Genomic DNA, 12,289 nt, shown 5'->3' on the forward strand with positions numbered 1-12,289 from the left:
GCCATGACAGTATTCTCTTCACACACTAATAATTCCTCTAATCCTCGAAAAATCATCTGTTTGATCAGAAAACCTAATTAATTTAAGAGTCCTCTGCTAATTGTATACTAAACTGGAAATTGTGCAGGGTTTTGAGGCATTTTCCTGCTGCAAAAAATGACTGACAGGATTGTCCATTTGAATTTCATAACAAGCGGAGAGAATAATTTGCAGTGCAGTCGCCACTCTTTGTTTCGTGTCTCTCATTGGTTGGTATCATACGACTCACAAGCTCCTCTCTGCCCTTGTGTGTGTTTGAATGTGTTTTAAAAAGATTTCATGAATTACATTTAGATGCAAAGTAGATAACTGCTGAATTCAGAATTTTTTTAATTGTGAATTTTACTGAATCCAACTGTATCTGTAGAACACAATGCTTTGTAGGAATTAATTGATACATGAAGCAATCATAGAACATGTGTGTATTTGTTTCTCTTTCTGTCTTGGTGCGTGAGAGTGTTTCTGTGTCTATAACTGTTTGCGCCTGTGGGTCTGTGTGTGAGTGTTTTCTGGATTGTTGACTCCAAGTTTTGCTCTGGGGGATGGGAAATAGCCGTCAGACTTCACAGTGTCCTCGTTGCAAACATGCAATTTCTCGTCACTGGCTTCAGTGTGAAATCAGTCTGGCTGCTGATTTTACTCCCAGTCTTTGTTGTGGCAGCATGAAACAAATATTCATCAAAGATAACTGATTAACTCTAAAGAGGTCATGCATGTTATCAACATTTAATTTCCATTTAACTCTGAGCTTATTTGTATATTGTGTGTGTGTGTGTGTGTGTGTGTGTGTGTGTGTGTGTGTGTGTGTGTGTGTGTGTGTGTGTGTGTGTGTGTGTGTGTGTGTGTATGTGTGTGTGTGTGTGTGCAGTGTGTTGTGTGGCTGTTAGGAATTGTCTTGAGTGCAGGCAGAGACACAGAGACAGGGAAAGTAAGTCTTCCGTTCCCAACAATAAGACTCAGGAAATCCTGCAAAATGCTGTGACTTGCAACAAGGTAGGATGTGTGGTTTCTTTGCACCTAGAAAATTAATTCATACCATGCATTTTACTGTAAGAACACTTTGCTTATCGTCATTTATGCGCCCTATGGTACTAAATCTGGGTTTAACTAACGTACAAATGTTTGGCTGATTTTTGTATGTTCCATACTTGACCAGTTCCATCTCTTTTCTCTCTCTTATCTAATGTAGAAAAGTAATGGCAAAACAACAGTTTACTTTAGCTGAACAGAGTAGCATGTCATATTGTGATTTCTTTCTGCTTTAGACAGCCATAGAGACTGTCCCTAGTAACCTGTCTCCCATCAAGTCCCCTGATCGCCTTTTGCAGGATGTGGACATCAATCGACTGCGCGCTGTGGTGTTTCGCGATGTGGTGAGTGCTGGTCTGTCTGTGTGCAGGACCTGTATATACATGACACCCTTGTGTTTGTCACAAAGACTCGGCTGCAGGTAGAGAGGATGAAAATGGGATTTATAAATGTGTGAGTCAAACAGGCGAATCAACAGGTGAAACACCAAAGGTGCCTTTTGTCAACTGAGTTATTGTATGTTAAACACAAGCCCACAAACATTTTGAATGGAAGAATTTTAAAACAGCATATTTCAAAGCAAGTATTGAAAAATATGTTCGAGATTGATGGCGGTACTTTGAATTTGTTTTCATTCTTTATGCAAGGTACATTGTAAGAGAACCATATCAGGCCGCAGCAGTGGGTTGTGTGAAATGAGATCTTCTGAATAGAGAGTGACATAACTGTATTGTGATTCCTCTCCACAGGATGACAGTAAGCAAGCTCAGTTCCTGGCTTTAGCTGTGGTGTACTTCATCTCTGTCCTCATGGTCTCCAAGTACCGCGACATCCTGGAGCCCCAGCGTGAGACGGCCAGGATAAGCCAATCAGGCCGCAGCATGCGTCAGGAGATCATCTCCCCAACCAGCACAGGTGTTGACAGCGGTGACCTTCCTTTCTTACATCCATTCTTCCTGCTCACTGATCTTAGCTTGTGGTGACTGTGTCTGATATAAATGACTGGTATGTGTCCTTGGTCCTTTCTAATGCACTGCTGCCAGCTTGAGCTGAAAGCTCATTGAGTAAAATAGCAGGGATACCCTGCCTGCACTCCTCTGGCTCACCTATGATTTATTCATGAGCTCCGCTAATTGCACTGCACAGAATTAAATGTGGAGACTGGGGCTGGAGACGGTAGTTATAAACTTGAATAGGCATCATCGTTCTCTCTGAAATGAAAGGTAGTATATGCCTAAAGTCATAAATCATACATTAAGCCACATGAAAGGAAATCAGTGGCTGCCCAAAAAGGTTTTACGCAATGTCTGCTGCTGTGCCAACTTGCTATAATGAGATACACGAGTGAGCATACTTTATCAACTTCCATTCAGACAAAAGGTGAAGTGAATTAAAGAAACAAGAGGAAGAGGAGAGAGGCCAAAGGAAATATGAAGGTATAATTTGAAGAGCCCGGAACACACAGAGAACAAGGAAAGAGAAGATGAGCAGTGAGAAGTTGAGAGATGGGAAAGCAGCAGCATGCTGGCCAACTGTGGGTTTTTGGGGCAGTGGAGCCTGGCTTGCTATTTTCAGCCCCATCTGTCAGTGCCCATTAGGCAAGCAATTCACCAGAGGAGAATGGGATCATAGAGGTTGCTGGGAGGAGAGAGGCACACTGCCGCCTTCATAAATTTCACCAGAAAATGGGGGAATTTTCCAGGCGGCATGTGGCAGACGATTGTCTGATGGACCAGGAAGCCAGATTACTTGCTAGCTAAATCAGGCCCTGTTGACCTCGTTACAGGGCATGTGATGAATATTAATAGGCGACCTTGCATCTACTGTAGGTAACCAATGGGTGATAATTATTATTAGGTTTCTGGGGGCAAAAAAGCAAACAGTTGTTCGCTATATAGTCAATGCAGTTTCAATGTATGCTCAGAATGCTGCAGATTCAGTCAGAATCGTATGTACTGTATATAGAAAGGTGGAGTATACAGAATAATACAGCAGCTATCTGTCTCCTCCGTCACTGTTTCAAAGAAGTTTAAAAAATAAGCCTTCCAAGGCTTTAGGCAGGAGGAAGCTAAAGAAAAGGATTCATGTTTTATTAGCATAGAAGAAGAATAACAGAGAGATAATCTCACCAGAGGATCAGAGCTTCTGGAGAGAGATCTAAGAAGCTGCGTTGGCACATGGCTCTTTCTACGCATGATAAATTACCTCTTTGGCTAGGAATGTAAAGCTAGCTCTGGAATGTTTTGCAGTTTTATTTATTGCTATCAGTTAATTAGTTTTAAATTCCTGTTTCTTACTTCTCTTGGCATATAGTTAGACTAACTATTAATATAATAACTACTATTTGTGATATGTTGATCAATATAGTGTAGGGATCAACAGACAATTTAATTATTTACTATTTTAATCACTGATCCAGTGAAAGCACCAAACCTGAGATGGTTCCAACTTCCTACATTTAAGGATCTGTTTCATATTCTTGTAAATTTGATATCTTTGGGTTTTAGCACTGTTGATAAAACAAGAATGTTAAGACATCACTTTTATTGTTTGTTTTTGTTTATTTTATATGTTTTACTAAATGATCAATCAATCATTTATTCACAGGAAATTGTAACTAACATTTGATCAATAATAATAATAATAATAAGCTTTATTTATATAGCACCTTTCATACAATAATTGCAGCCCAAAGTGCTTCACAGCAAAAACATAAAAGATTTGTATAAAATTATACAGAACATTTACAGTACAATAATCACAGTGTTGATGTAAATGTGAAATAGCATTAAAAGTAGTAAGATATGAGTATATATAGTAAAGAGATAAAATAGCAGCTTTAAATTAGTTTAAAGTGGCATAAAGTAGCAGCATTAAAGATATATAAAATATCACTATTTAAAGGCTAAAGTAAAGAGATATAAAATATCACCATTAAAAGGCTAAAGTAAAGAGATATAAAATATCACCATTAAAAGGCTAAAGTAAAGAGATATAAAATATCACTATTAAAAGACTAAAGTAAAGAGATATAAAATATCACCATTAAAAGGCTAAAGTAAAGAGATATAAAATATCACCATTAAAAGTCTAAAGTAAAGAGATATAAAATATCACTATTAAAAGGCTAAAGTAAATGAGGAGATATGTTTTTAGCTTACTTTTGAAGATATTGAGCGAGCTTGCCTCCCTAATGTCTACAGGTAAAGTGTTCCATAGCTTTGGTGCATAATTGATAAAGGCTGCATCCCCGATTTTCTTTTGGATGTTTCTGGGAACATTTAATAAACCAGTAGTGGATGATCGTAATGTTCTTGGGGGCACATAGTTGATTAGAGAGTTGGCAGTGTAACTTTGTGCGGTTCCGTTTAGAGGCTTTGTATACAAGGAGGAGGACCTTAAAATCCATACAACAAACAATAAACAGTATTTATTTGATCATGTAGATATTTGTATTGTACTTACATTTTTTATGAGGATTTCTGTAGTTACTCTGTGTGTGTGTGTGTCTGTGTGTGTGTGTGTGTGTGTGTGTGTGTGTGTGTGTGTGTGTGTGTGTGTGTGTGTGTTCCACAGAAACACCCCTGGCATTTGACAGCCGTAAGGACCATCCTGCACCATCAGACCTCCACTTGCAAAGCTCCCTTCCCCACACAGACTCTGGTATCGGAGAGGAACAGGTAGCCAGCATCCTTAATGGGTCGGATCTGGACCACAGCGCGGGAGTGCTCATATCTACCTTGTCCTCAGAGGTGAAGAAGTCCCAGCAGAGTCTGTCTGAATCACCCAGAGTGGAGGTGCTGAAACCGCCCTCTTCCATTAGCCAGTCCAGAAAGGGCATCAATGTCAAGGAGATTCTGAAGAGTCTGGTGGCATCTCCAGTGGAGGGTATGGAGGCTGGGCTGGAGCCCCTGTCCTACCCAGACCCTGCTGCCAACACCCAGGCCCAGGCCATGCTGCCCATGCAGTTTCACTCCTTTGACAGGTGAGGAAGTGTCATCGTGTGGTATTCTGTTGTGCAGAAATTTTTTTTTTTTATAAAGAAGTGTACCAGAGGTCTTTCATGTTTTAGTCCATTTACTACAAATCATGTACACTTTACATCAATCATTTTGCAAACCTTGCTGTTGTTTTTTGCACCCATTGGATTCTAGTTATTTCTTTACATCACAGTTAACATGTATTCTGCATTAATTAAAATCACAGGATGACATTAAAACCATACAACAAAAATGTTACAATTAACTTTCATGAACTGAAAACGTACTGTGAAAGGGTTAAAGCTCTAAGACGAAAACACTGGGAGCACCACAGGGTAGTCCCACCCTAAAGCATGTCCTGCTTTATCGTCTATTTTACTCTAAATGGGACTATCATTTACAAAATGACCATGACTAGCGATTGAGACCATAAACTCATGATAAAAATGTTTACTGACGTAACAAATCAAGTGAGAAGTACGGTCGTTTTCTCATATAATTCTATACAACTTTACACTTCTTTTTGCAACCAGAGGAGTCGTCTTCAGCTAGATAATAGAGAGAATGCAAGTGTAGGGCACTTCCGCATTGGCTTTACTTTAGACCTGGAAGATTGATTAAAAGACAATTCTAAGTAATATTATATTTAACTTGAGACTTGATATCGACTAAAAACCCAACCTAAAAACCAGTCTTGTCCTTTTGACAGAACTTGAGTTTTTTATTGTTCTTAATCGATAAAGCAAACTTCATTAAAGCCAAAAACAAACCTAGATGATTATAAAACAAAACAAGAATGAATTATATCAAATGTTCAACTGTATCATTCTCTGAGGTTTACATTTGTCTCAGGATAGCTAGCAAACATTTCATGCCATAAAAGATGTGTGTGTGCATGCTATCACTCAAGTGACCGTAACATGCTGATGCTAATCCTCTGGCTTTATTTCAGTTATCCAGTATACCACTAATGGTTTCTAAGTAGCTTGCAACACATTATTCATTTCAGACCACTTGTATTGTACTCATCCCCCCATGGCAAAGAATTCCTATGTTTGAAAAGGTCTCTGAAGCATTGTGGCACTGCTGCGGTTTATTTACGTTCCTGGATTAGATAAAACCACACAGTAATCTGTCTGGATTTGAGAGTTTACAAACCTGCTCCTGCAGGGATTTGAAGCTTCAAGCCCCTGATCCCTGGCTCTTATGCTTGATAAAGTTTGGAAAATCATACATTTTCTGAAAGTAATTTGAGTTGGTTTAGCACAAACAAAAACTCCTCCAGTCCTCGGGACACCACTGTTTTTGTTGAGTTTTTGTGTGTGTCTGTGTAATCACTGCCAGGCCCCAGAGAGACTGCAGAGGACACACTGAGTCAGGAGGAACAATGGGGCCTCCTTTCTTTTCAATGCATGCTGCTGGTCTAAGCTGGGCCGAGGTGAGCCTGATGAATAGGGGAGAAGATGGAGGAGTATGTGGAGAGAGGACAGCTGAGAAGGTGGGGGTCTCCAGGGTGTTGATGACAGATTAAACAGAAGCGGCCTCACGCCACACCATGGCCGGCCCTGTCACCCTCACCACTCACACCAGTAATGGAAACTGGCAGCCTGAAATGAGTCGCCACAGCAAAGTGTATTATTTTTGAAAAGCTTTCACACAAACCCTCCTGACCACATATACAACTTTGTTTCATGCTTTTCATGTCACTCCCCCTCCAGCCTCTATTTGCTGTGTCTAATTGTTTGCCACCTGCCTGCAAAATGAGCTGCCAGACATGGACAGGCCTTTCATTTGTCTGTTAGGGTGACAATAGATTGGGAGTGACAACATCAAAAATGAAAAAGGAGGGTAAAAATGGCTTAAAGTGGGGTGCACAGGGGCAGTTGTCGCAGAGGTCCCTCTGCTACAGACTTTCATAGACGACGTTTAAATTGCTCAGCATCCAGATGTCCGTTAAACCAGATGGGAATAGAGTACAGAAACACCTCAGTAATCCTTAACTTCCTCCCCTTTCCCTCTTTCCTTCCCCAAAAGTCTCCAAATTTGCTTCATAAAGAAAAATGTTTGTCCATACATATTTGATTTCCCCCCGAAATGTAGAGAAATTCTAATGTTTTTTAATTGAATTTCCCTATATCCATCCCTGTATTCCTGACTCATGCACTATTGGAATAGATTCCATTTCTTGGGTTCTACTTTACACTGCAGTCATCTCCCACAGCCTGCAGACCTCATTAATATTAATCCCAAGATTAATCCTTGCTTTATTCTCTGCAACTCAATTAAGACAATTCTATTAATAAAATATGCACTAGATAATCTATACATGATTCATGAGTACTCCGCTAATTAATTATTCATTAAAAGAGGTTCATGTTTTTATCTACATGTGACGTCCCAGCTATGCCAAAGAACAGACAGGCTTCGGCTGGAAGATGCAAGCTAGTGATAGATTTGGAAAGCAAGATAACATTCACGCCGGCTTCCAACAATCAAAACACGCCAGTGATGTTTTGATATCTGTCGATGAGATTTCATCAGAGAAGAGCAGTTCAGAGATCTACTAAATAAGTAATGATGTCATCAGTGTTTTTCAAGGCACAGCGGTATCTCTGGAGAAAATATTTTTTTAGCTTTCAAGCTTTTCTGACTCTCTTGAAATTCCGAAAATGATTTTTTTACTACTATTTTTGTTTTTATTAGGTTGTTGTTGTTAGGAGGTTGTCAACAACAGGCACCAGTGTGCCACTTAAATGGGGCGGCTGTGGTCGTCCACCAATCAGACTCCCTGCAGTCAACTTGTCAAAGTGTCCTTGGGCAATGTGTAATATAATGTGTAATATAAAGTGTAATATAATTTACTTTTAGTATATTGTATCCATAGAGGTATTATTTAATGTTACATAAAACATCACAGCTTTGATAATTTAGAAAAATCGGTTGTACAGTAGAGAAGGATGCGAGATAACTTGACCTTAACCTGAAATACATGTAGGCCAAGTTAGGTTTGTTCTCACATGGAGTCCAGCATGTTTAATTGCTCCATATACAGTATAATTGCAACATAAAACCATAAACCCTGTGATGTTTTTTTGAGGGAAGGATTTCTTGGTATTTTCAAAGGACAGCAGGCGTAGCTCGTGATAGAGCAAAGGCCTGGCCTGTGTCACCCGGAGTAACTGCAGGAGATTGGACAAGACATTATCTGGCACCCTTACAAACCCAAAGGCCAACTGCAGACGTGATAAGGACAAGCTTTCTTTCTCCTTCCTGTCAGGGAGTCTTTGCAGGACCAAGTGCACTGCATCATCTTTAATCGTTGGCCAATCAAATTGCTTGTGAACAGAGGTCTGGTGTGTTAGTGATGTGTCTGCTGTTACATGAGGTCACAAGTGTATCTTTCATCTCTAGCATCCGCAAGCTTTTCTTTACATGTTTAATTCATGAGCTTTGCCTCTTTCTCTTTCAGCACCATGTGATGTCTTGTACAGTAGCTTACCCGAATAAAAGAGAAGACATTGCTATCATTAATAAATTAGGATATTAAGTTGTTTTCCATCGTCTTAGCATCTCTGTTGGGGGAATTTCTTCCCAAATTAGTTCACCCTGATCAGGCTGGCTTTGTTAAAGGTCGGGTAGCTTCAGATAATGTCTGCTGGATATGTTGGGCTTGCTGCGAGGAACTACATCAAGAGCTATGTTATCAGCTAAAATTGCATTCAACCTGTTGGAGTGGTCCTACATCTGAAAGTGCTTAGCTGTAAACTATAAATTATATCTATATATTGTATATATATATATATACAATATATATGTGTATATATATATATATATATATATATATATATATATATATATATATATATATATATATGTGTCATTGTGAAAAGGTGAATAAATGGTCATCAAATGCCCAGACCTACTCCCAATCTCCTAACTTGAATCATCGACTGTTCATCATATAAAAAAGGTAACTACATCAAATTGGAATTTACGTGTCAAATTCACTTGGAACTTGTTTTCATATGATGCTGTAATGTGATCCATTTAGAAAGTTTTGGCTGGATATGACAACCGTTCTGTTTAGTGTGACAAGCTGTCAGTTGGCCTGCAATCCAGAATTGATGCCTCTAATCGATGACTGCTCGTGTAATATGACTCTCCATCAGAAATGTCTCAGACTTGTGGGTTGTACAGCGGCAAAGAAATTGCTTGCATTAAGGTGGCAGCTCCCTCATTCTCTATCAATAAGTCAATGAAGTTAGACATTTTAATCATGGGATATTCATCAGAAACATTGACTCGGCCTGGTGTAGACACCATTTAGGATTGGAAACGTTATATAGGCATGGTGCAAGACCGTATTCTCTAGATGAGTTTTATTATTATTATTATTTTAAAATTAGACATATTTTCTTGTATAATCCATCATACAGTGTTTGGATCCAGATGTGTGTGTACAAGGTGTATGCTTGTATATATGTAAATTGATATGATTATGTAAGTTTATATAGGCTATGTGGGACTAGGTGTATACATTTACATCCATCCATCCATCCATCGTCTACCGCTTATCCGGGATCGGGTCGCGGGGGCAGCAGCTCCAGTAAGGAACCCCAATCTTCCCTTCTCCAGGCCACATCCTCCAGCTCCGACTGGGGGATCCTGAGGCGTTCCCAGGCCAGTGAGGAGATATAATCTCTCCACCGAGTCCTGGGTCTTCCCCGGGGTCTCCTCCCAGCTGGACGTGCCTGGAACACCTCCCTAGGGAGGCGCCCAGGTGGCATCCTTACTAGATGCCCGAACCACCTCAATTGGCTCCTTTCAACGTAAAGGAGCAGCGGCTCTACTCCGAGTCTCTCACGGATGGCTGAGCTTCTCACCCTATCTCTAAGGGAGACGCCAGCCACCCGTCTGAGAAAACCCATTTCGGCCGCTTGTACCCGTGATCTCGTTCTTTCGGTCATGACCCAGCCTTCATGACCATAGGTGAGGGTAGGAACGAAGATCGACCGGTAGATTGAGAGCTTTGCCTTCTGGCTCAGCTCTCTTTTCGTCACAACGGTGCGGTAAAGCGACTGCAGTACCGCCCCCGCTGCTCCGATTCTCCGGCCAATCTCTCGCTCCATTGTCCCCTCACTCGCGAACAAGACCCCGAGGTACTTGAACTCCTTCACTTGGGGTAATGGCTCATTCCCTACCCGGAGTAGGCAATCCACCGGTTTCCTGCTGAGAGCCATGGCCTCAGATTTGGAGGTGCTGATCCTCATCCCAACCGCTTCACACTCGGCTGCGAACCGATCCAGTGACTGTTGAAGGTCACAGACCGATGATGCCATAAGGACCACATCATCTGCAAAGAGCAGCGATGAGATCCTCAGGTCACCGAACTGCAACCCCTCTCCTCCACGACTACGCCTCGATATGCTATCCATGAAAATCACGAACAGGATTGGTGATAAAGCGCAGCCCTGGCGGACATACATTTACATATGCATGCATATTCTTTTTTTCCTTCTGGACATAATGTTTATAATTATTCATGGTTTATTTTGACTTTTCAGTTTTTTGCTGCCCTCTCTTGCATCTTTACTTTCAAAGTTTCTGTTTCTTTAAGAAAAACAAAAAGAAAAGTGATCTTTCTTCGGACATGATATAAAAACTTGCAATATGTAGTCCATAATCCACATAAATGTCTAACACTCTACGTGCACTTTCTGTCAAAAACCAGATGCTGCTCTGTAGGTCTGTGCAGAGCAAATGGCAAATAGAAAGGTCTTGAATCTCTTGCTCAATGAGCCGTAGCTCTGTCGGTTCAAACACAGACGGTAGCTATGCAAATGCTTGTCAGTAACAACTGCCAAGTTGCTCCTGGAGCTCCTCTCATTAGGATCAGGGATGTTTTCAGCTCTTCCAGGCTGAGCAGAGGGCAGCAGAGGGCCACCTGCAAGAGCAGATGTAAGGGAAAGTGTAGTAGCTGGCTGGCTGGCTGGCCTCTTGCCCTCTGGTTTATTTGCTTCAGCCTCTTGTGTGTATGTGTTTGCATTGCATGCGTTATGCTGACGGATGGAGTTACAGGTCAGGATGTTTACCTTTCCGAATGTCCTGACTAACGTCTGGGCATGCTCATGCTGGCTCGGCCTGAGAGCAGTAAGAGACGATGAAGATCCTTACTGTTCTTCTTTTTTTCAGAAAGCAGGATTATAAAGTGGAATAGAAAGTCATAGAAATCCTAGATTTTCTGTCCCGATTGCATGGCTGAAAAATCTCTGGTCCAGATGTTGGCTTTAATGAAAGTCGGTTTTATTATGACAACTTTTGTCTTAAAGCGAAACTGATATATGGCTGGATAATTTGATTTTCAACCCCTGGACACGGGCTACTATCCTGACCAAAATGAAAAAGTATAATTCACCCACAGTTCTAGCCCAGCAGTCTTTTTTTATATTTGTATTTCAAGCCTATAAGTCAGAGTATATGAATAAGTGATCTCAATATCTACAGTTATCACCTGCAGTTACAGCACCCTGTTAGGGATTTAGGGTCTTGCTCAAGGGTACTTTGGCAAGGAAGATACTTTTAAACTGAGAGCATACACTCTCAAGCTTTAGCTTTTCCTCTTCACTGTGCCAATCTGCCGCCCTTTTTCAATCAATTTTGAATGAGTTGTTTACGCTGCAGCAGTGAAGTCTAAAGATGTGTGTCTAAGTATAATTGTACATGCATGTGCAACTGAGTAATATTTGTGTGCGTGCGCGTGTGTTTCCTGTAGGAGTGTGGTGGTTCCTGTGAAGAAAACCTCCCCTGGCAGCCTAGCAGTTAACACAGTGGGAAGCAGCAGCAGCACCTCTGCCGGGCTGACAGCTGGCAGCACCCCCAACATCTTTGCTGCTGCCTCTGTGACCCCAAAAAGCATGATCAACACCACGGGTAGGTCACGCACAAGGTTGCTGGAAAATACTTATATTCAAAATGCTACATTCAGCCCTGGTAATGTGGTTAATTTCCAAATTATACTACTTTAGAGCAATTTGAGTCATTACTGTTCATCTTGATGACCTTTCTTTCTTTGATGCCAGTCCAAGAATAGAAACAAAGCACTGTCCTTTTGCTGGACCATGTGAGCCTGTTTGCCTCTGCAGAGGCTCATTGCTACCACTAGATGGCCCTCTTTACCTTCCTATTAGTGTCTGCTGCAGCTCTGTGCACTGCCAAATATATGCTGCAAGGCTTCCTCCTGA

General features: G+C 41.0%; 1 protein-coding gene across 3 annotated transcripts in view; it reads left to right on the top strand.

Annotated features, from left to right (window-relative positions):
* Positions 1-12,289, top strand: part of LOC115017536 (neurobeachin-like) — a 183,874-nt gene that overhangs the window by 73,726 nt on the left and 97,859 nt on the right. For 2 of the 3 annotated variants that reach the window (XM_029446066.1, XM_029446069.1), the window contains exons 26-30: positions 908-1,032; positions 1,305-1,412; positions 1,818-1,983; positions 4,645-5,053; positions 11,821-11,978. In XM_029446066.1, the coding sequence (XP_029301926.1) occupies positions 908-1,032; positions 1,305-1,412; positions 1,818-1,983; positions 4,645-5,053; positions 11,821-11,978 (966 nt within the window). The remainder of the gene's footprint in view (positions 1-907; positions 1,033-1,304; positions 1,413-1,817; positions 1,984-4,644; positions 5,054-11,820; positions 11,979-12,289) is intronic. The other variant, XM_029446067.1, reaches the window with a different exon arrangement.

The sequence above is a fragment of the Cottoperca gobio genome, chromosome 13 (assembly GCF_900634415.1).
Source record: "Cottoperca gobio chromosome 13, fCotGob3.1, whole genome shotgun sequence".
NCBI lineage: Eukaryota > Metazoa > Chordata > Actinopteri > Perciformes > Bovichtidae > Cottoperca > Cottoperca gobio.